General features: G+C 48.6%; 3 protein-coding genes across 3 annotated transcripts; 2 read left to right on the top strand and 1 right to left on the bottom strand.

The window, feature by feature from the left end:
- Positions 1-7330: 7330 nt before the first annotated feature.
- On the top strand, positions 7331-8543 carry MED11 (mediator complex subunit 11; the record flags this gene model as incomplete). Its single annotated transcript, XM_084239264.1, has 3 exons — positions 7331-7568; positions 7768-7898; positions 8406-8543. The coding sequence occupies exons 1-3, from the start codon at positions 7484-7486 to the stop codon at positions 8541-8543; spliced, it is 354 nt and encodes a 117-aa protein (XP_084095390.1). The 5' UTR covers positions 7331-7483.
- Positions 8544-10000: 1457 nt separating this feature from the next.
- CXCL16 (C-X-C motif chemokine ligand 16) lies at positions 10001-13177 on the bottom strand (the record flags this gene model as incomplete). The annotated part of the gene is made up of 5 exons (XM_084237905.1): positions 10001-10047; positions 10467-10841; positions 12230-12330; positions 12622-12760; positions 13108-13177. 5 exons carry the CDS (start codon positions 13175-13177, stop codon positions 10001-10003), a joined length of 732 nt encoding a protein of 243 aa, XP_084094031.1.
- A 1167-nt stretch (positions 13178-14344) lies between these two features.
- Positions 14345-19721, top strand: ZMYND15 (zinc finger MYND-type containing 15; the record flags this gene model as incomplete). The annotated part of the gene is made up of 13 exons (XM_084237208.1): positions 14345-14948; positions 15388-15622; positions 15717-15872; positions 16102-16262; positions 16779-16931; positions 17251-17331; positions 17478-17594; positions 17711-17799; positions 17888-17986; positions 18147-18294; positions 18396-18454; positions 18728-18888; positions 19550-19721. The coding sequence occupies exons 1-13, from the start codon at positions 14363-14365 to the stop codon at positions 19719-19721; spliced, it is 2217 nt and encodes a 738-aa protein (XP_084093334.1). The 5' UTR covers positions 14345-14362.
- Between the last annotated feature and the right edge of the window lie 2806 nt (positions 19722-22527).

The following is a 22527-nucleotide window of genomic DNA, read 5'->3' as shown; positions in this document are numbered from 1 at the left end:
AAAAACATTTTTTTAAAAGATTTATTTTATTTATGTATACAAGAGCTGGGTGTAGGCCAGACATGTGGGGTGATAAGAGGATTCACCAGAGATAGAGTGGGGAGCAGAACAGGCAGATCAGCTGAAATACACTGCTGAGGGGAGCAGAGGGCGAAACAGGAGAGGTCTGCTGCACCATGTGGGTCAGCTCCCTGGTCAGGGATTGAACTCATGCTGCAGTGGCTGGCGAGTGCTTCATAGTGCTGCTTAACCCCTTGAGCCAACAAGGAGGCCCCTGGTCTTTTTTTTCTTTAAAAAATGTTTTAAAGCTCTCATGCATAAATAAATAAATCTTTTTTTTAAAGCATCTTTTTTACTTCATTAGGCAAGCAGTCGAAATATGGTATCATCCTAGTTTTAATTTGTGTTTCTCCATTTACTAGTGAAGATGAAACTGATTGTTGGGTTGATGCTGTTCTTCTTAATGTTCTCTAAGATCTCTTTTTGTAGTAAAGAAATAAGCCCTTAGTCATATAGTTTGCAAATATTTTTTTCCAGTTTGTCAGTTGTTTTTTGAATTTGTTTCTAATTTTTGTTCTTTTTACTGAGGTACAATTCATATAAGGAAATTATCCATCTTAAATGTACAATTCAGTCACATTTAATACATTCACAGTGTTGTGCAACCATCACCTTCAGTTTCAAAATATTTTGCTCCTAGTATTTTTTTTTTGATTCATAACTTTTTTATTTCAATGTAGTCAATTATGATCACCTTTTTATGGCTTCTTGATTTTTTTGTCACAAACCTCTTGGCCCTTCTGTTTTCTCACAGTTTGAGACTTCCTTTTTTTCCCAGGCTAAAAGTCAAGGTCACCATAACAATCACTATCTCATCAGCACTCTGTTTCTCTCCCTTTCATAATACCTGTTCTCAAACCTCACCCTAGCTCTGTCCAGACATCACCCTGCCCTTCTCCACTCCAACACAGGGCTGCTGAGCACTAACAGAAAAATCACACAACCAAACTTACCTGTTCACTCAGCACATACTTTTGAACACATCATCGGTGCTGGCACTGTCCTAGGTGCTGGATACAGATTTGGGGCCACTACAAACAGGGTTTCTAACCTTGGCTGGGCCTGCAATACCTGATAACCCTTTGTCCCTCTTAACGTCTCCAGTCACATCTCTCTCCTGCTTCCACCCTAGCTACTAATTTTCCCACCCTTCCTCACACTCATAGCGACCTGTTTTTCACAGAGATTAGGCTATGAGGAATGAGTGATCTCAATTTCCCACCTCCTACAAACACTGACATCTACACCAGTTCTCCTACACAACCCAGGTTAAGATGCCATCTCCAGTTCAAAGCTAATCCCTCCACCGTGTGCTTACACTGCTCCCCCCACCCCACCACTACCTCCCCTGAGACATTGATTCAGCAAACCACCCCCCTCTCTTCAACCTCAGCCTCTCTCCATTGGTTCTTCCTCCAAGGCAAACAAACCCACACAGGTCTCACCTATTAAAGGAAATAAAGATGGGAGAAAGGAAGGCAGGTAGCCAAAGAAAAGACTCTCCTTCACATTGGGTCTCTTTCACAGTAAAGCATACTTCTCTTTCCTTTTTCATTTTTGTTTAGTTTTAGTTTTCAAAGTTATAGTTTCAGGAGTCAGATAGAAACACAGGCCTATTACAATAAAGAGTACACTCTTCCTCCTTGGCCTCCTGAGGATCCACCATCATCGTGAACAACACAGTAACTATCTGGAACAGGGAAATGATAACCTACCGACTGCGTTAGTGAAAAGAAATGGTCACTGACGTCCTTCACCCTGGGAAAGGAACAGGGCCTTAAACAAATTCAGGAAAAACTAGCTGAAATGCACACCACTACCCAATGTCATCTTGGTATTTTTTTTTTTAAAGATTTATTTATGCATACAAGAACTGGGGTACAGGCCAGAGGTGCGAGGGGTGAGAGGATTCACCAGAGACAGAGTAGGGAGCAGAACAGGCAAGCTGACTGAAATACACTGCCAAGGGGAGCAGTGGGTGAGACAGGAGAGGTCTCCTGTGCCATGTGGGTAGCTCCCTGGCTGGCCAGGGATCGAACTTAAGGCTGCGTATAGCTTCACAGTGCGTGCTTAACCCCTTGCGCCACCAGGGAGGCCCCTCATCTTGGTATTTGGATTCAGAACCCACTCTGGTGGTGGCAAGAAAACTGATTTTGGTATAATTTACAATTCCTTGGGTTATGCAAAGAAAATGAACCCAAACATAGGATTGCAAGACATGGCCAGTAGGAGAAGAAAAAAACAAAACAGAGCCTCTCTGGTGGCGGCAGGGGTTAAAGTCTCGGCACTGTCAAGCTATAGCCAGCCTTGAGACAAGAGTTTGATGCCTGGCCAGCGAGCTAATCCACATATGGCATAGCAGACCTCACCTATTTCACCCATTGCTCCCCTCAGCAGTATATTTCAGTAGATCCGCCTGTTCTGTTCTCCACTCTGTCTCTGGTGAATCCTCTCACCTCCCCTCCCATCTCTGGCCTAGACCCCAGTTCTTGTATGCATAAATAAAATAAATCTTTAAAAAAAAAAAGACAAGATAATAGCAAAAGGAACTCAAGAAAAGAATGAAGAAAGTCAAGGGGACAGCAAAGGCCAATTTTGGTGCTAGCAAAGCGAAGGGGTAAAGATTCTGCAGATACCTGCGGTGATTGCGTAGACTTATCATGAGAGGATTAGTAAATTAAAACTGTTTAAGTGAGAAAAAAAGTAGAGCCATTCTTCTCCAATTTCATTCTCAGAGGCAACTATTTTCTCCTACTTTATATGTTTCTTTTGGTAATTACGTCCATGTCTCTAAACATGCTTATTTTGCTGCTTTATTTTCATTTTAAGCATTGTCTGCTGGCTTCCTACCACACAAGGTGAAGACAGCTCCCGTAGGTCCCCTTGCCTGACCATGAAACACTTTCTATACACCCAAGAGAATTTTATCAACTGCAGTGAGTTAGATCAATGTTCAGCATTTACATGATTATGCTTATGAAAATATACATTGCAGAGGCATGTGTTATGTTATGATTGTCTTTCTGTTCTTGCACAACTTTGTTTTCCCAAAATAGCTTTTATTTTAAAAATTTGCTTGTTCTCTGAATTTATTACTAAGTCCCTCCTATACTCTCCTCCAGAAGTCTGTATATCCCCTCAATTCATTCAAAATAAGTTTCATCATTTTCATCTCCTTGAAGAAATATCTCTAGGAGCCTTCTAATCAGCTCTACTCTGAACTGGATGGTCTTCATGCCTGATCTGGATTTCCCTTCACCATAAACCACGGTTCCTGTTCACCTAGCTAATTTAAGGCCTTACTTTCTGGCTTCCTATCTTTCTCTTCTGCATTTAGCTCTTAACTTCCTCCCAGGGGCATTTAGGAGAAAAACTTAAGAACTTACACATATCAAAATGTCTTTATTCTACCTTTGTATCGATAGTTTGGCTGTTGTGAGGGTCCGGATACCCCTAAAATCTATTCTTCCTTGGTACTAGAACAACAGGTGGCCATCTAAGTAAGGACTGGATTTCCCAGAATCACTGAATTAGGTGAGACCATATGACTAAGTTTTCTTCAAGGGAACATAAGTATAAATTATATGGGCCATTTCCTAGCCAGACCTGAGACAGGTGTGCCTCCTACACATTTTCTCTACCCGGCTCCTGCCAGCTGCTACCCAGGGATGGCAGCAATCCAGTTTTGACATTGCAGATAGCAAAGCCCTAGAGCAATGTTTCTCAAATTTACTGGGCATGCAGATCTTGAAACACAGATATTCAGCAGGTCTGGGGTAGGGCCTGAAATTCTGCATTTCTAACAAGCTTCTAGGTGATGCTAATGCCACTAGTGTGCAGACCACATTTTTGAGTATAAGACCCTAAAGGCTAGCAGAACTGTACTGCTCGCCTTGTTTATGGTATGATCTGTGAAGCACACGGAATTCCCCACACTGCACTGTTCTGTGAGACAAAATGAAGTATTATTTTGCTGAGTCATTGCATTTTTTAGCCTTCACCCTACTAGCACAGCTGAAGTACTAAATTCTACATTGGAACTCTCTGCCCCAAATATTGAAGGCATTGCTCCATTGATGTCTAGTGTGGAGTGTAACTATCAAGAGGCCCAGAGCCATTCTGATTGCTGATCTTTAGCATGTAGTCTATTTTCACATTGCAAGGTTTTGAAAGACCTTTTTCTCTGAGCCCAGTATTCTGATATTTCAAGATTTATCAGGACACTGGGCACTTGATGGGCCCTTTTAATCTGAAAGCACAAGTCCTTTCTTCCTCTTCATTTTCTCTGTTCTCTTCTTAGAAAGTTTTTTGTTCTTCACGTTTTAATTTATTTTTTGTTTTGTTTTTATTTCCTTACAGAATTTAAGATTAGTTATTTTTTTTTCTCCCTATAAACCATCTTTTTTCTCTCCCTAGACACCATCTCTTTTCTTTTGCTTTACTGAGAGAGTGCTTCAATTTCTCTTTGATCCCTTTACTAGATTTTTTCATTCCTTCCTTCAGTTTTGTTTTTCAAGTGTGCTCTCTGGATTCATTTCTTCATTGTAATATCTCTTATGAAAAGCATCAATGGTGGGGTTTTTTTCACTTAAGGTTTTTTTTTTTTTTAATAGAGGCATGTTTTTATTTATTTATTTGTTTGTTTGTTTGGTTTTTTGTTTATACATGCACTGGGTACAGTCAGAAGCGCGGGAGGGTGAGAGAATTCACCAGAGCCAGAGCAGGGAGCAGAGCAGGCAGAAGGACCGAAGTACAGTGCTGAGGGGAGCAGTGGGCGACAGGAGAGGTCTGCGCGCCATGTGGGACCCTCCTCTGGTGGCCGGGGAGCAGCCGGGGATCGAACTGGCGCCGCAGAAGCCGCAGGCAGCTTCGCAACCCAGCGCTCAACCGCTGCGCCACCGGGGAGGCCCTTAAGTTTTATTCCATATTCTCTAAGGTATTTTTTTTTAAAGATTTATTTATTTATTTATACAAGCACTGGGTACAATTAGAAGCGTGGGAGGGTGAGAGAATTCACCAGAGCCAAAGCAGGGAGCAGAACAGACAGACTGATGAAATACACTGCTGAGGAGAGCAGCGGCCGCGGCAGGAGAGGTCTGCGCACCATGTGGGACCCTCGCCCGCGGCTGGGGATTGAACCAGTGCTGCGGAGGCTGCGGGCAGTTTCGCAGCCCAGGGCTCAACTGTTGCACCACCAGGGAGGCCCTCTAAGGTATTTTTATCTTGGTCTCTGCTTTTCATGTTAGAAAGTTTTCTTCAGGGTCTCCTTGATGGTGCAAGGGGTTAAGCACAGCACTGTGAAGCTATACACAGCCTCTGCAGCACAAATTTGATCCCAGGCCAGCCAGGGAGCTACCCACATGGCACAGCAGACCTCTCTTGTCTCGCCCACTGCTCTCCTCAGTAGTGTATTTCAGTCAGTCTGCCTGTTCTGTTCCCCACTCTGTCTCTGGTGAATCCTCTTACCCCCACACATCTGGTTTGTACTTGTATGCATAAATAAATTAATCTTTAAAATAAAATAAGCCTGTCAAATCACACTCAAAAACCACAGGTTTTTTTTTTTTTTTTAAAGAAAGTTCTCTTCAAATATCTACAATCAATTTGTAAGTCTTGTCATATTTAAGGGTGGGGGTATTAAATTGACTAGAAGATCTATGGACACAACAGGGATTTACCAACTGTGGGTTTCACTTTGGGATGATCTTGCTAAATGGCTTGTTGGGCAACTGATGTTAATACACTTAGGCCTTAGACCTGACCAACCAAATACCCTAGATAAGTCTTTCACTCTCTGGCCTGGAAGGTATAAGCCCGGTTGCCAGAGTTCTAGAAACCACCACTCACTAAAACTTTTATTTAATCTCTTATTTCAACCAACTGTGCCCAGGTGCCCTCCATATTAAAGACCCTCTGTTTTCCATCTGCAACAAAGAAATCTCCAGTAATCTGATATATAGGAGAATAGCTGCTGAGGTAGGAGGAGAAAAAGAGGAGCTCCAGAGGATTCAAATAATCCTCCTAATTGTAATACCTACACCTCTAGGCCCCAGTTGTATCTGATGCCACTAATTTAAGGGTAAATCAAGTTAACTCTAAGCTTCCTTCACTACTGGCTTAATTCCCACTTCCTCTGCTAAGTCAGTTTTCACTTACCTTTCTATTTTCCACTTTCAATTTAAAGTTGTTATTATTGTATCTCCCCTTTAGAAAACCCTTTTAACTTATTAGGATTTAGAAAAGGAGTGACATCAAAAGCTAGATTCTTTAAGTTTAACTGAAAGTCTCCATTCATTTGCTAACCATGTGCAAACTGGTTTTATTCTCAATTTTCTATAAACTGTCAAGGTTGATCTTTCCTAAAAGGTAATATGGTCGTAAAACACTTTTTTAAAAGTCTTCAAAGACTTCAAAATGTCGTGAAAATAAAGTCCAAATAACTTACAAGTCTTTTCCTGTTCCGGCTCCATTCAAGTCCATCACTGTCACACCTAACACTGCCACACTCCATTCACTCCAAACTGAATCCCTTTGCTGTATTTCTAACGTGCTAGAGCCCTTCCCAGGACCATGCACCTGCCCATGCCGTTTATCTTTTCCACTCCAATCTCTCAGCCAACTGGTTGAACCCCCTAAGATTCAGTTCTGGTGAGGAACAGCTGGTTGCATGTATGGTTCAAGCAACGGTTCCTCCCAGAATCCCTTCTTTGTGCTCCTAGCGATACTCCCTGGGCATCTCTCTTAAAAAACAAAACAACAACAACAAAAAAAACCCAAAAAACAAAAACAAACAAAAAAACCACAACTATCCTGCCTTCACATGAGAGTCTACTTCATTCATCTTTGTATCCCCAGGGCCCAACACATAATAGGCAACACAGGGACGGGGGAAAGACTGAAAGAAGCCAGTATCTAAGACTATATTGACAGTCTGTGTGTCAGTTCGGCTCCTATCCAGGGCAAACGCTAGGGCGAATAATGTAACACTCACCAAGTTGAGTTTCCCCCAGGCCCCATCTGTTGGGGCAGGATGGGCAGACATAGGGTCCACAGCTGTCGAGCCTGGAGAAATACTCCAGATCTCCCACCATCATCACCTAGCACCCAGCAGACGCTCAATACATTCTTGTAGAAGAAATAAAGTGTAGACCTCATTTTAGTGGCGTGAAGATGAACATGTCTGAAAAACCCCAGGCTAGGGGCTATTTCGACAGTCTCTTATCACATGCGGTCTGTGGTGGCTGCGCAGACCGCGAGCGCGCAGGCTACTTGTAGTTTACCGGAGGACTCGAGACAGGCGAGACAGCGCTGAGCACCATGGGAATTGTAGTACTTATAAAGAACTCTGTGCGCAGGCGCAAAGCGATTGCCACTTCCGGGCTCAAGCATCGCCTTTTGCGAAAGGTGGCTTCCTAGGGTGACAATGGCTACCTACAGCCTGGCGAACGAGCGACTACGCGGCCTGGAAGACATTGAACGGGAAATCGGAGCCATTCTTCAAAGTGCAGGTTCGGGATACGACGACTACCGGAGGCGTAAGGAGTAGGGCGCGCTCGAGCGCCCACGCGACTCCAGGAGCGGGGTTGGCTTGGGGAGGGAGCCGCAGTTCCTGCACGGCGCATGCGAAAAGGCGGTGAGGGGGCTGGCCCAGGGGCGGGGCTGTACGGGCCTTCTTCAGGTAGCCCCGCCCTTTCTCCGCCCTGGCAGGTACGGTGATACTGGAACTGTCCAAAGAAAAAACCAACGAGCGGCTCCTAGACCGGCATGCGAGTGCCTTTATCGCGTCTGTGCAGCGCGTGGAGGCGGAGCTGTCGGCGCAGATCCGCTACCTCACCCAGGTGTGTATGTGGTGGGAGGTGCTACGCACCCACCCCAGCTTGCTTTCTTAGCCTTCGCATTCAAGGGTGGGAAGATGAGGCCTCCAAGCCAGCGTCAACGCGACTGGGTGGGATGACTCCTCCTTCTCGGGGAGTTTGTTCCTACTTCGCTGGACGGCATCACATGAGCTGGATGGGGAAATCCTGGGAGAAGGCATGTAAACAAAGCCAGACGACTTCGTCCCTAGAAACTTGGCTGACCTCAGGGGCCTCAAACTCTGGGTGTCTACATTCTGAGAAATGGGGCGGGATTGCAGTATTTTACCAAATCTTCCAACTGTCAGAAGTAGTTATTGTCAACCTCACCTTACAGATGAGGCTAACAAATTAAGTGATTTGCTCCAGATCATCCAGCCACCGGGCGGCATGACTGGTTCAAACTCAAGGAAGAAATGGGAGGAGTCATGACCCATGTGAGGGATGGTTAAGGGAAGAGGTGCTTCATTGATCAATCTAACTATCCTGTAGGTGGCCACAGGGCAACCCCATGAGGGCTCCAGCTACTCTTCAAGGAAAGACTGTCAAATGGCCCTGAAACGAGTGGACTATGCTCGCCTTAAGCTCAGTGATGTAGCCCGAACCTGTGAGCAGATGCTGGAAAACTAGACCAAGGAGATGGAGCAAGAACTTGGAGGGAAACCACCATGTGCACCCTGGGCCTGAACCTGGAGACCTGTAAGATGAGGAGCATGAGCTGCCTCATACATTCTCTGTTGGTCAAATATATGGGGACAAAGAGATACACGTGGGAATGGAGTAACATAAAGACTAAGACTGCCCAAAACTATGCTCTGGCTGGTCCAGCAGAGTGCTCCTGCTCTGCATTTCACAAAAGCACTGACTTAGACAAGAGGTGGAGACTCAGACATCAGCCCACTTCCTCATACATTTCCCACATATCCTTGTCACAGGCTTCCCACAATGTGACCCAGTGAAGACACATTCTTCACTAGAAAAGGCAAAACATGAACTAAGGATTTTAGGGGCCACCCTGGTGCCCTAGTTGTTAAGTCTCAGCGCTGTGACCACAATGGCTTAAGTTTGATCCCCGGCCAGGGAGCTGACCCCACATGGTGCAGCAGACCTCTCCTGTCTCACCCACTGCTCCCCTCAGCAGTGTATTTCAGTAGTTCCATCTGTTCTGCTCCCCACTCTGTCTCTGGTGAATCCTCTCGCCCCCAACACCTCTGGCCTATACTCCATTTCTTGTATACATAAATAAATAAAAAATAAATCTTAAAAAAACCCACAAACTAAGGATTTTAATAAAAACAGTAGCAAAACAAGGAACTCAGACTCTCACTAGGGCATATATGGATGATACAAGGGATTGAGGAAGTGAAACCTGTCTGTATATCACCAGCTGAGGAGCAAGGGTGGGAAAACCCAAACCTTTACTGTGGAGTCAGGGGACAAAGTGGGAGAGGCGTGAATCTGGGAGGAATAGTTGGTTGTATGCAGAGAAACTTGGGACAAGAGGGACCACCAGCAGAGAAGCTGAAGGCAGGAATTATGACAAGGTGTTACAAGGCCAGTGTCTGTGGAAAGAGTCAATAATTGTTAAAAAAAAAAAAATTTTATAGTTAAAAAACACACATAGAACTTGTCCAAGATATTACTCTGTAAAAAGGCATATTCTATATTATAGTATTGAAAAAAATCCAGACTATCTAAGAGAAGGCAATGGCTTGTAATTCTTGTGTTAGTTATCAACAAACACATGTAGAGTGCCTACCATGATTGTTGGAGTATTAAATGCATTACATTGAACAAATCACAATCTACCCTCACAAACATCGTATTTTAAAAAATATTTATTTATGGGTACAAAAATGAGTATAAGCCAGAGTTGCGGGGGGGTGGGGGGTAGATAAGAGGATTCACCAGAGAGAGTGGGGAGCAGAACAGGCAGGTCTACTGAAATACACTGCTGAGGGGAGCAGCGAGCAGGCAGGAGAGGTCTGCTGTACCATGTGGGTAATGGCTGGTGATAGCTTGAAAGCGGTATCTTTAACCCCTGCACCACCAGGGAGGCCATGCCCTCACAAACTTCTATTCTCAGCTTAAGTGTTGAAATCTGGTGTCACATGTGCATAATCAAACTCCAAACCTGGAAAAGAAGAGATGAGCGCTGAGATTAAGGGACATTTGGGGATGACAGCTTGAACTGAAGAATCAGACCCCATAATATTAACCTTATGACCCATTCACAAAGATTTATGAATTAAATGAATGCTTCCTACCTTCCTTCATAGCTCCATCTCCCGCTAGAGTACTTTAGCTGCCATCTTAATGTGCTGTAAGCTTTATCAGACAAGTACTGGTTCCTGGAACCTTGACAACTTCCCTCCCTCCCCATCAATTCTGCAGTTTCTGACTGACTCTTCCTCAAGGCCTTTGAACCCTGTTGCAACAGTATGCTTATGTGTTGCCTGTGGCAGTTTTGTAGTCACTTGACCCCCCTGGGGAAGGATCCCTGCTGGGGAAAATGTGGGTCCTTTAGAGGAGGGATTCAGAGGCCCATTTTACCTGGATACTTCTGCAGTGACTGCTGTCTCCTCTTGCACAGCACATAGGTGAGGACACTGGTGAGAATGAAGGTGATGACCAAGAGGGACAGCACTGGTACCAGCACTGCAGAACGCACTTTGTCTTGCTTCTGGCTGTCCCTAGTTTCCAGACTAGAATCGATGGTTTCATTGGAGTAGGTGAGCTTTTTGTCCAAGGAGGGTGTTTCTGCTAGAAGGCTGGGCTGAAGGGTAGGCTGCAAGGTGGGTGGGAGGTACATCTGGACAGGAGTGCTGATATTCAAAGGTGTTCTTTCTGTGGACTCAGGACCCTGGGCCGTGGAGGGATGTAATCTCTTCTGGTGGGCCATATTCCCAAAGTAAGCAAGTCCACATTCTGGAAAGGCAAGAAGTGAGAAATCGGGGCTATGAGGGAACAAGGTAAAGAAGTAGAGGGAAGGGTAGTGGGTCAAGGAGAACATCAAGGGAAACGCTGAAGGCCAGGAGAGAAAGGTATGGGCAGAGGGGAAAGGCGGGGAGAAGAAAATGAGCAAACCATCACATGGAACCACTGCAGGAGCATGCCTTTCTGAACTGGGGAAGGGAGACCTGTGTTGGAACCCTGGCTCTGCCACAGAGTAGCCATGTGACCTTGCCCCTAGTCTCTTCACCCCTCTGGGGCTCTTTCCTTTCAGATGTAAAGTGAGGATATTTTCAGTACTAAGGGCAAGGTAGCTGGGAAGAGTCAAGGAAATGATGTAGATCTGTGTAATCCAAAGGACGGTACGCATACCACTGCTACAGATGACAGCTGGAACATGGGAAAACATTTTGTACTTCAATGACTGAATATTTATTTTAGGAGGAAGATACTACTAGTGCGTCAAATTTATGACTTGGCTGATGTTATTGCTCAGGACAAGTTGCTGTTTAAGTTTTTCAAAAGTTACTTGTATACACTTACATTTTATTATATGTAAATTTTACCTCAAAAGAAAAAAGGGACAACAAAATATTGAACTCTTAAACTTGCAATGCGTAGTTGCAATAAGCCATAGAGATCTAACACACAGTATAGTGAAAATAGACAATAATATACTATAATTATATAAAGTGATACATACTGTTACAAAGGCAATCATATTACATCATATAAATGTATCACAGTAATGCTTTGTACACCTTAAATTTACATACCTGTCAAATTTATACCAATAAAATTAATAAAAATATTGAACTCTATTTAATAATAGACATGCTGAAGTGTTTGGGGATAAAGTATAGTCATGCCTTCAATTTACATGGAAATACATCAAAAAATAAAGTCAGTCGATGATAAGTGGAGGGATGGGTAAACAGATGAGTGTACACTAAAGGAAATACAGTTAAAATGCTGTGAGCTCAATGTAAATACCAAATGTATTTATTGTTATATAAAATATGTAAAATACAAAAATCAAATATTATAGGGTGTAGGTGGTAAGTGTATGGATGTTCACTGTACAATTCTTTCAGCTTTTACACTGTATATGTCGGTGAATTTTCCTAATAAAATATTGGAAAACAAAAACAGTGCCTGGATTTAAAGAAAAACAATAGCACAGGCAACAGGATGAATTGGCAAAAGTCATGAAAGTGATAGTGAAAGATGTTTGTAAACAGGGATTTAAGTGACAGTACTTTGAATAGGAAAGTACCTAGAAGATTCTAGGAAAATGATATGTCATAGGTAAAAGGCCACTGAGCCTTAAAGACAGAGCCTATGGAGAAGGGGAAAGCTCTCACCTTTTCGATCAAAGCAGTTTACCAATTCCGATACCCAGGGATCTTTGCTGCCCCCACACACACTTGTGCGTTGCCTTCGGGTGCCAAAAAGAAATTGGAACCTGAGGAGGAAGGACCAGGTCTCAGCTGAATCTCCTCCCACTGTCACCACCCTCTCCTAGCTTTTTCCTCATGCCAAGGACGTGAAGTCACTCCTGAGAACACCAGTTTCTTCTGGTACTGGGAAAGTCCAGGGCGGTGCACAGGGAAATGAAGGTGTGGAGAATTAGGCAAGCACAGCCTGATGAAAAGGCTAGGTCCTTTCAGAAGGAGTTTTCCAGTTTTACCAGAGGGTTCTGGGGGCACCTGGCAGGGAGGGTTTGCACTGCCCTCCCAGCTGGGGGTGAAATTACCTGACCACGCGGACACAGCGCAGATAGCCTTCCAGGTGTTTTCGGAAATGTTCTAACTTTTGAGCCGTTGGAGGGGATTTGGAAGGCACGCGGCTATCACAACGACAACTTCCGACTCCGCTCCCCTCGTTGCCATACCCTGGGCAGAAAAGGTGGTCAGCAGGTGGTCAAGTCAAAGGGCTCCTCAGCTGTAACTTAACTTCCAACCCACCTGCCCTTACAGCCTCTCCTACAGACACAAGGGTCTGACCTCCAGGTTCAACCCCGCATCCCCCTCCCACAAAGACGTCCACAGTCCCATCTGAGCCTGGGTGCCATCCCAGTTCGTCCCCAACACCGGGCTGTTGGCCCTCCTCCTGCCTTGGGGACAGTGGTTGCGACTGGCTCCCCACTTACTCAACTCAACCCCACAGGACCCAGTCCCCCCCACACCTCCCCCCTCCCCCTGACTTGGGGAACCCAGCACCAGCCCCGCCTCTGACGCACCTGGCAGAGTCAGCAACGCCAGCAGGAGCAGCAGCAGCACGCGGAACTGCGGGACCCCGGCGCGCCACATCTCGGGGGCTCCCTCCCGCCGTCTGACTCCCTGAAGTGCTCCCGGGAGTGACTTCCGACTGGCTTTCTCAACGACTTTCGGTTCCTCCTCCCTCTCCACCCGAGATTCAGGGGGAGAGGGGCGGTGGGCGCGGAGTTCCGGCGGGGGCGGCGTGGGCGGCGGCCCGCCCGCGGGGTCCAAAGACCAGCGGGAGGTGGGGAGCGCCGTCGAAGCCGCGTGGCTCCCTCCCGCGGCGGGGAAACCCCGGGGGGCGGAGCTCCTCCGCCGCGCCCCCGCGCCGAGCCCAGAGCCTCCGACTAGTGGGGCTGTCAGGAATGTCTGGGGAAAACGAAAGAAAACTCGGGGTTCGGGGCCAGGCCAGACAAATTAGGAGGCAGTGGCAGGACAGGATGATTCGGTTTGGCTCAGTGCCCCCGGGTGCACCCAGGCCCTTCCCGGCACCTGACAGGCATGTGCGGCTACAGCCTCGCTCCTCCTCCCGGACGCTTCCAATTCCCCGACACGGGTCCCGGCGGCAAGGTGTCAAGGTGTCCGGCCACGTGGCCAGCGCCGGCCGGCTGGAAAGGCCGCGTGCCGCCGGGCCACGCCTACACTGGCCAGGGGCTCCGGCCACTCAGGGGCGTGGGCTCGGGCAGCCCTGACGTCACGACCCACCCCCACGAGGTATTTACCTTCGAAAAGTGGTGGCGGCTGCAGGTACCGGAGTAATGGAGCGGTGACCCCGGGAGGGGCTAGGTCTTGGGACTCACCTCCAGACGGATCCAAGTCAAAGGGCTGCCCTGGCTCCTGTTCCCTCCTCCTACAGCCCACAGCCGGGTCCAAGATTCTTCCCTCGCCAAACCCTTCCTGATAAGATTAGCCCTCTTCACCTCTATTTTCACTTCAAACCTTACTTTTAAAGATTTGAGCCTCAAATATTGTACCCCAAATACCATCTCACACCTGAGTACATTTTTAACCCAAAATCACTCACTCACCCATTCTCATCACTGAACTCCCATCTCAGCCCTGAAATCCCCATTCTCAGCTCCTAACATTCATGCAGAGAGTCCACCCAAAGTGATGGGGTCAACCCACACCCTCCCCTATTTTGTGACCTAGCCCCAAACTGTCACCGCTACCCTCTCAGTCACCATATATCCCTTTTTCACTCAGTCTGGGCCCAGGCCCCGTGCCCCTGAAGATATGGAGTTTGTGTCTGGATACCGGGATGAGTTCCTTGATTTCGCTGCCCTCCTCTTTGGCTGGTTCCACAAGTTCGTGGCTGACCGTGGAGCTGTGGGAGCCAGCCTTGAGGGGCGCTGGCGACAGCTGGAGACTCAGATCAGAAGGCTGCCCCAGGACCCTGCCCTTTGGGTGCTCCATGTCTTGCCCAACCGCAGTGTGGGCATCAGCCTGGGGCAAGGGGCAGAGCCAGGCCCTGGACCAGGCCTGGAGGCTGCCCGGCTCCTGGGAGATGAGCCCCCACTGCACCTGCAAGACCTAAGCCCCTACGTCAGCTTCGTCAGCCTGGAAGAAGGGGAGGAAGGGGAGGAGGAGGATGAAGAAGAAGAGAATGGAGGGGGGGAGGGCGCAGGTGCAGGCACAGAGAAAGCAGAACCAGAGGAAAATGGGGAGCCAGGCCCTACCAGCAGGGAGTCCCCCCAGGCAGCAAAGCCTCCAGGGGAGCCAGAAGACGCTGAGCAGGAGGCAGGAGGTGGTGAGGATGGCTGCCGAGAGGACAGGGCAGAGGACGAAAGAGAGCCCGAGAAGAGGAAGGGACGGAGAAATGGTAAGAACCAGGCTGGCCCTGCCCTCCCTGTGCCCAGCATACTCCCTTCTGCAGCTCCCTACACCACTCAGAACAGCCAGGACACAAACACGTGGGCTTCAGTCCAATGTGGCCTGAAAAGGTGTTTTCATTGGCCCACAGTGTTATTTTATTTTTAATTTGAGCAACATTTAAACACTGAAAGAAGGAAATCCCTATAAGTCTGGATTTACACTATTTCAAAAAAAAATCTAAAGTTCCGACAATAGGTCATTTCTGCATGGCAGCAAATGCTGGTACTGTGTAGCTGCTGTCCCCTTCCGATGAGGCATGTTCTCTCTAGCTAGTTCCCTTTATTCACTGAGTTTACTTACCTAGTCCCATAGGCATTTGAGTGTGGTACCCCTGACCCTGGCTATCTTTGCCATCTCTTACTTCCAACTATCCCTTTTTTCCCTAGAGGCTGCCCCCCTGCACCTTTCCTGCCTCTTACTGGTGACAGATGAACATGGGACCATCTTGGGCATTGACCTGCTAATGGATGGAGCCCAGGGGAGTGCAGGCAGAGGCTCAGGGACAGAGAACATGGCTCCTCGGGCCTACATTCTCCTCTGCCACAGCATGGCCTGCCCCATGGGCTCTGGAGACCCCCGAAAGCCCCGGCAGCTTACTGTGGGAGATGCCCAGCTGCATCGGTACAGGAGTCTGGTATCTAAGGGTGTGGAGGCCTAGGGGCCCAGGCTCCTGAGCCCCACTCCCCAAGCCTGATGCCATCTCCTCCCCATCCAGAGAGCTGGAGAGTCTGGTCCCAAGGCTAGGAGTGAAGTTAGCCAAGACTCCAATGCGGACGTGGGGCCCCCGGCCAGGTTTCACCTTTGCCTCCCTTCGGGCTCGAACCTGCCATGTTTGTCACAGGCACAGCTTTGAAGTGAAGCTAACACCCTGGTGAGCAGCCATTAAGATGGGGTAAAGGGGAGGAAGACTCCCAAACAAGCAAACAGAAAGAGAAAGCAGGCCGGTGGGGGTGCAGAACACAGTGAATAATATGGGCATAGGATGGGAAAAAGCCCAAGTTGTTACAGGTAGAAAGAATACAGAGCAATAACCAAGTGCAAGGCTGATAGAGCACCAATGACTCTAACACTGGGTGCCCACCACTCCCCTGTGCCTCCAGTCCCCAGTGCAGTGCTGTCTTGTACTGCGGAGAGGCTTGTCTCCGGACTGACTGGCGCCGGTGCCCAGATGATGTGAGCCATCGATTTTGGTGCCCAAGGCTTGCAGCCTTCATGGAGCGGGCAGGAGAACTGGCAACTCTGCCTTTTACCTACACTGCAGGTATAAGATCAGGATGGGCTGGGGGTGGGATCTTTGGGACTAGGGCCTATTGCCAGGGAACAACAGGCTAAGCACTTAAGGCTAAGTGCCTGGGACTAGGGTGTAAATCCCTGGAATAAGAGCTGGATCCTGAGTGTGGATGGGGGCGAGATCTTGGGGCTGGAGACAGGATCTCTGGGGCTGAAGTTAAGCGCCAGGTCCCTGAAAGTGCAGAGGGAATTTGGGAATAGGGATTCAAACTCTAGCCTCCCAGATAACTGGCAACCTTCAACAAATCACCTAACGTCTTAAAGCCTGTTTCCTCATCTGTACGATAGGGATACTAACAAATGCCAAAACCCATAGAGTTTTAAGAATTCTGTGGGTTCAATGCCTGCTAACTGCAGGTACTCAGAAATGCTAGTTCTCTCTCTGACTAGAACCAGACTCAGACTCAGGGTCCTTGGAGAGGCTGAGGAGAGCGAGTCTGGGGTCCTAGCCACCAGGCCCTCAACACCTCCCTTTCTTCTTCTCCAGAGGTGACCAGTGAAACCTTTAACAAGGAGGCCTTCCTGGCCTCAAGGGGCCTCACTCGTGGCTACTGGACCCAGCTCAGCATGCTGATTCCAGGCCCCGGTGCCCGTAGGCACCCCCGGGGCATCACACCATCCCTCAGCTTTCTTCTCAGTGGTGCGTGGAACCTCTCTTCAGGCATGGGTTCCCTGGCCTCGATGGAAAGGAGGAAAAAAGTTGTCTAGGACCAAGATAACCCTCCACATTTACACCAAACCCCACTCCACCACCAGGGCCACTCCAGGCCTTATCCCAACCTTCAGAGAGTTACGCTACTTATGCTATCCAAAAGCCCTATCCCTAGGCAAACCCCCCTGCTCCTCTTGCTCACGCTCCAGACCCTCTCTTAGGGAATACAACTCTTTGGAAGGAAAAAGGGGATGGGCCAGGAGAGGGTCTCCCTGACCCTAGGTTCCTCTTCCTTCCATCCTCTCAGGAGATCCCTACCAGCTTCTCCAGGGGGATGGGCCTGCCTTGATGCCCCCTGTGCCCTCAGATCCACCCAGGGGCCTCTTTGGTGAGTTGGAAGGACCCTGAGTGAGCTAAGAGAGTAGGAATTGGGACTATCGGGACAGCTGCCTGGGTGATGGAGAAAAGGGATTGGCTTGGAGGGACTGGGGTCCGGGCCTGGGGCCACATTGCTCAGTAACCCACTCTCCCCAGGCTCATGGCAGGATTACTACACATGGCGGGGCCTCAGCTTGGACTCCCCCATTGCTGTGCTTCTGACCTACCCACTGACTGTGTACTACGTCATCACTCACCTGGTGCCCCAGTCCTGTAAGGAGAGCTGAGGCAGGGGGAGGAGCATGCAGCAAAGGGGACAAGGAGCTGGTAGGGGACAGGAGGAAAAAGGGGGGAAGACCATGTCCTTAAACAGCTAGTTTCTCACCCAGTCCCTGAGCTCAACATCCAGAACAAACAATCGCTGAAAATCCATGTCGTGGAAGCTGGGAAGGAGTTTGACCTTGTCATGGTATTTTGGGTAAGTCCCTCCAGACCTGAAGATTGGGCATTTGGGTGTGAAGATAGATACAGGACAAGACCCGGGTCTGTCCTTCTATGTCCTTTAGGAGCTGTTGGTCTTGCTTCCCCACGTGGCCCTGGAGTTGCAGTTTGTGGGTGATGGCCTGCCCCCAGAAAGTGACCAGCAGCATTTTACCTTGCAGAGGGTGAGCACTGAGGGAGCCCTGTTTTTCAGCCCTGATCTTCCTCCTGTTCTCCTGATTGGGCATAACCTTTCTACTCTTCTCCTCTCCCCTTTCCTTTCTGATGTATTCTTTCAGCGCCCTAACTCTGGACGGTTTCTCCACCCCATTCTTGGTTTCCTAGGATGGCCCTGAAGTATCTGTCCGCTCAGGGATATCAGCTCGGCTCAGCTCTGGGACTAAGGAGAAGGGGGTTCGCAGGGACCTGCAGATCAAAGTATCTGCACGGCCTTACCACCTGCTCCAGGGACCCAAGCCTGACTTGGTTATTGGTAGGAGCCTGGAGTTAGAGTGTGGGCGAGGAGCCTGGGGTGTGGGAGGTGGGAGAGAGACCAGGGGAGCTAAGTTCTCCGTGCTCTCCTTCTGTTGGCAGGATTTAACTCCGGCTTCGGCCTCAAGGACACTTGGCTGAGCTCGCTGCCCCGTCTACAGGTGGGGGATGGGGGCAACAAGGACCGCTTTTTACCTCCTGTCCGGCCCCTCCTCCTAGCCTTAAAGTCTCTTCTTCCCCCACCATGTGCCCCGCAGACCTGGGGCGCGCCCATGGGTCCTCTTGCCCCTCTCTATGTCTGCCTGGTGCCTCTTCTCCCATCCTGGTCAGTATGAGACCTAGTATCCAGCCCAGACCCCAGTAGCTCCGGAGGCAGCCCGGGGGAGGAGCCTCTCCCAGGCTCTGAGGCCCCGCCCCCACCCCTGCTGCCCCAGTCCCTCCGGGTGCCAGCCTTCTTCACCGAGAGCAGCGAGTACGGCTGTGTGATGGACGACCAGACCATGGCAGTGGCCACCGGCGGGGGCACCAGCCCGCCACAGCCCAACCCCTTCCGCTCCCCATTTCGCCTCAGAGCAACTGACAACTGCATGCCCTGGTAGGGTCCCAAGACTCTCCCTCTTCACTCCCTGACCCTTAGCTTTCATTCTGGCTCCGAATCCTAAAACGCCCGTCTCCATTCTCCTGGGACCCTCCCCGCCCCGGGCCCCCGCCGCCCCAGCTCTACTGCCCCCTTCCAAGGCCCGAGCTGCTCACCCCACCTCCAGGTCTTCACACCTCCCCCCCCAATTTTATTTTATTTTAAAAAAAGATTTATTTATGCATACAAGAGCTGGGGTACAGGCCAGAGATGCGGGGAGGGGTGGGTGGGTGAGAGGATTCACCAGAGACAGAGTGGGGAACGGAACAGGCAGACTGACTGAAACACACTGCTGAGGGGAGCAGCGGGCGAGACAGGAGAGGTCTGCAGCGCCATGCGGGTAGCAACCTGGCCGGCCGGGGATCGAACTCGTGCTGCAGAGGCTTCTGATTGCTTCTTAGTGCGGTGCCTAGCCCCTTGCGCCACAAGGGAGGCCCCCCGCCCCCAATTTTAGATCCAGCTCACGAGATCTCTCCAACTCCTCGCCCACCGCCCAAAAGACCTGACCACCCCCGAGCTGGCCGCACCAAACTTAGCCCCGGAACTCGGGGGCCGCACACCCCGCCCTTGGGGAATCCCGGAAGGTGTGCCCGCCCCTGACGGCGCCCACGCCCCTCAGGTACTGCAACGCCTTCATCTTCCACCTGGTCTACAAGACTCCGCATGGGAGCGGGGCCCGCCAGGCGCCGGGGCCGGCGCCCCCAGCCCCAACTCCCGCCGCTCCTCCGGCCCCCGCCCGAAGGCGCCGCGGAGAAAAGAAACCTGGGCGGGGGTCCCGCCGGCGGAGATGAGGGTCGAGATATAGCAGCGCACCCCCCCTCCCTACACGCCTCAGAAAGGAAAACGAAACACCCACGGCCAAGGGGGAGGCCGGTTGATGGAACACGAAAAGGTAAATAAAATTACTGTTCGAAACCACGGAGTCATTGATCGGAGAAAAGGATTTAGGGGTGATTCACATCCATTCTGTTTCTTCAGTCCCTTGACTGTCCCCACTTTTACTGGGGACCCTGACCCTCCTGGGCAATCCCAAACTTGTACAAATAAATGTATGTGTTGATAAGTCATTTTCCAGCTCCACTAATCCTCAGGGCCGACCGAGGCAAGGCAATACCAAGAGTGAAAAATGGCTTGTCAGTAGCTGTGCAGGAGAAGCACAAGCTCTCCCAAGGGTCCGCGGACCTTTTGGCTTCAATTCAGTGACAGGCCCCAGCCACCAACTGCCCAAGTTAGAAATCTGGTGGCCATCCTTGATGCCACCTTCTCACAGCTCCCTTGTCCAATAAAGAACCAGGCCTGCTGCCCCAGGCTGCTAACGTTAGTCACTCAAATCCACCAGCTCATATCTATTCCCATTGCAGACTCCACCATATCTAGTCTCCACATTTCAGTCGGAGAATTCCTTCTAAAACAATCATTCAAACACATTACTCTCCTGCTTAAATCCCCTTAGTGACTGTCCTCCACTTTAAAAATCCCCTTGAATGGGGGCTGGCCTTCCTGACTCTGGTCACTAAAAATACAGAAAAGGAAAATAGGGGACAGATGTAGCAGATACCCCCTTAACCAAGTGGTTATGGTGAACAAGAAATAAAAAAACATTTTGGCACCATGTGCTCCTTGGCCTGATGCCACCAGAAGACCACTTCACCCCTGGAGTAACCTTCCCCCAAATCCATAACCTCAGTTGATCATGAGAAAACATCAGACAAATCCACATTGTGTGACAGTCTACAGAATACCTGATCACTATTCCTCAAAAGTATCAAAATCATGAAAGGCAAGGGAAGAGAAAAAGCCGTGACAGATTGGAAGACTGAGGACATGTGACAACTACATATGGAGTGGTGTCCTCAAATGGATCTTGCAACAGAAAAGAGGACATTAGTGGAAAAACTGGAGAAATCTGAATACAGTCTGTACTTTAGCTAACGGTATTAGATTAACATCGATTCCTCAGTTTTGATAAGCATGTCATAGTCACGTAAGATGTAACAGGAAAAGAAGATGACTGAAGGGCATTGAGGAACACTCCCTATCTTTGCCACTCATCTATACATTTAAAATTATTTTAAAATAGCAGCTCTCTGGCCCACCTGTGACAATGCAGGTGCCTTCCCCCCCCCCCCACTTTTTCCTAATAAACCTGTCCTTTAAAAATGTAAAAAAAAAATATTTAAAATTAAAAATCAAGTTCAGATTCCCTAGTATAACTTATGAGGTGTCTTTCTGTCCTTCTCTTTTATTATAAATATCTTTTTATCTAAGTTTCCAAAAGTACAGAAAAGCCCAGACAGCATAATGAATCCCTATCTATCCATCACTCAGTTTCAACAATTAACAACATAGAGTTCTCTTGATATTATTACTCCCTGTGATACTGTGATATAATAAGACATGTAGAGTCAGTATTTGTCCCAGGTTCCAGGCACAAGTGCTCTTAAAATCCTTGTATTTCCTGAGTAGGAGAGGTGAGAGGAGTATCTTCTGTTATTCATAAGTCCCGTTCAACCATATCTGAGTTTATGCTAATGAGGCAACCCTACATGGGGTCTTCAGGAAAGGGGATGGTTGCTAGAGGAAACAACCTTGTGATTAGTGGGCTGGAATTTTCTGCATACCCCTCAAACCCTGGGGAGAGGACTGGGGCTGGAGAGTGAGTTAATCATGAAGGCTGGTGATTTAACCAGTCGTGCCTTTGATTGCCTATGAGTCGTCCACTAAAAAAGATATCCTAAATGGGTTTAAGAGAGCTTCTGGGATAGTGACCACACAGAGGTGTGAGGGCGGCGCACCTGAGAGAACATTGGAAGCTCCATGGCAGGAGGCCCAGGTCTTAGGATTGGCATTTGGAGGGGACAGTCTTTCGGGATTGAGATCACTCTGTGTACTTAGTGTCAGAATTGAGTGATTTAGGATACCCAGTTTGTGTCAGCGTAGTTGTATAATTGGTTGGTGGGTAAAAATAAAAACCACATATTTGGTGTCAGAAGTGCTGGTAGTAAACACAGGAATAGTTGCTATCAGAAGTGAGATTTACTAGATTGGCCCTAGTTCACAGAAATATGTGGTTTGGGCAAGGGGTTAAGTCTCAGCACTATGAAGCTATTAGCAGCCACCGCAGCACCAGTTCAATGCCCCCCTCCACTCCCCCCCTTCCCCAGCCAAGGAGCTAAACCACATGGCCCAGACCTCTCCTATCTCACCTGCTCTCCCCTCAGCAGTGTATTTCAGTCAATCTGCCTGTTCTGTGCCCCACTCTGTCTCTGGTGAATCCTCTCACCCCCCCACACCTCTGGCCTGTACCCCCAGCTCTTGTATACATAAATAAATAAAATAAGTCTTTAAAAAAAAAAAAAGAAAGATGTGGTTTGGGAAGAGAAAGGACAAAAGATTGGGGAGTGAGGATATTTGCTGGGTGACCACATGGTGACCCAAGGTATGGAGGAGCAGCTGTGCTATAATCAGTTATGAAGTTACCAGTGGAATTTAGAGTTGGATACAATGCCCAGGAAATTGTTTCAATGGATAGAGAAGAAAATGCAGACTAATAAGGAAAAAGCAAAATATATAATCCCTTAGTTATTATCTGCTATA

This window comes from Talpa europaea, assembly GCF_964194135.1.
Source record: "Talpa europaea genome assembly, chromosome: 7".
Classification (NCBI taxonomy): Eukaryota; Metazoa; Chordata; class Mammalia; order Eulipotyphla; family Talpidae; genus Talpa; species Talpa europaea.
Note: the sequence above shows the minus strand (reverse complement) of the source record. Positions and strands in the feature narration are given on the sequence as shown.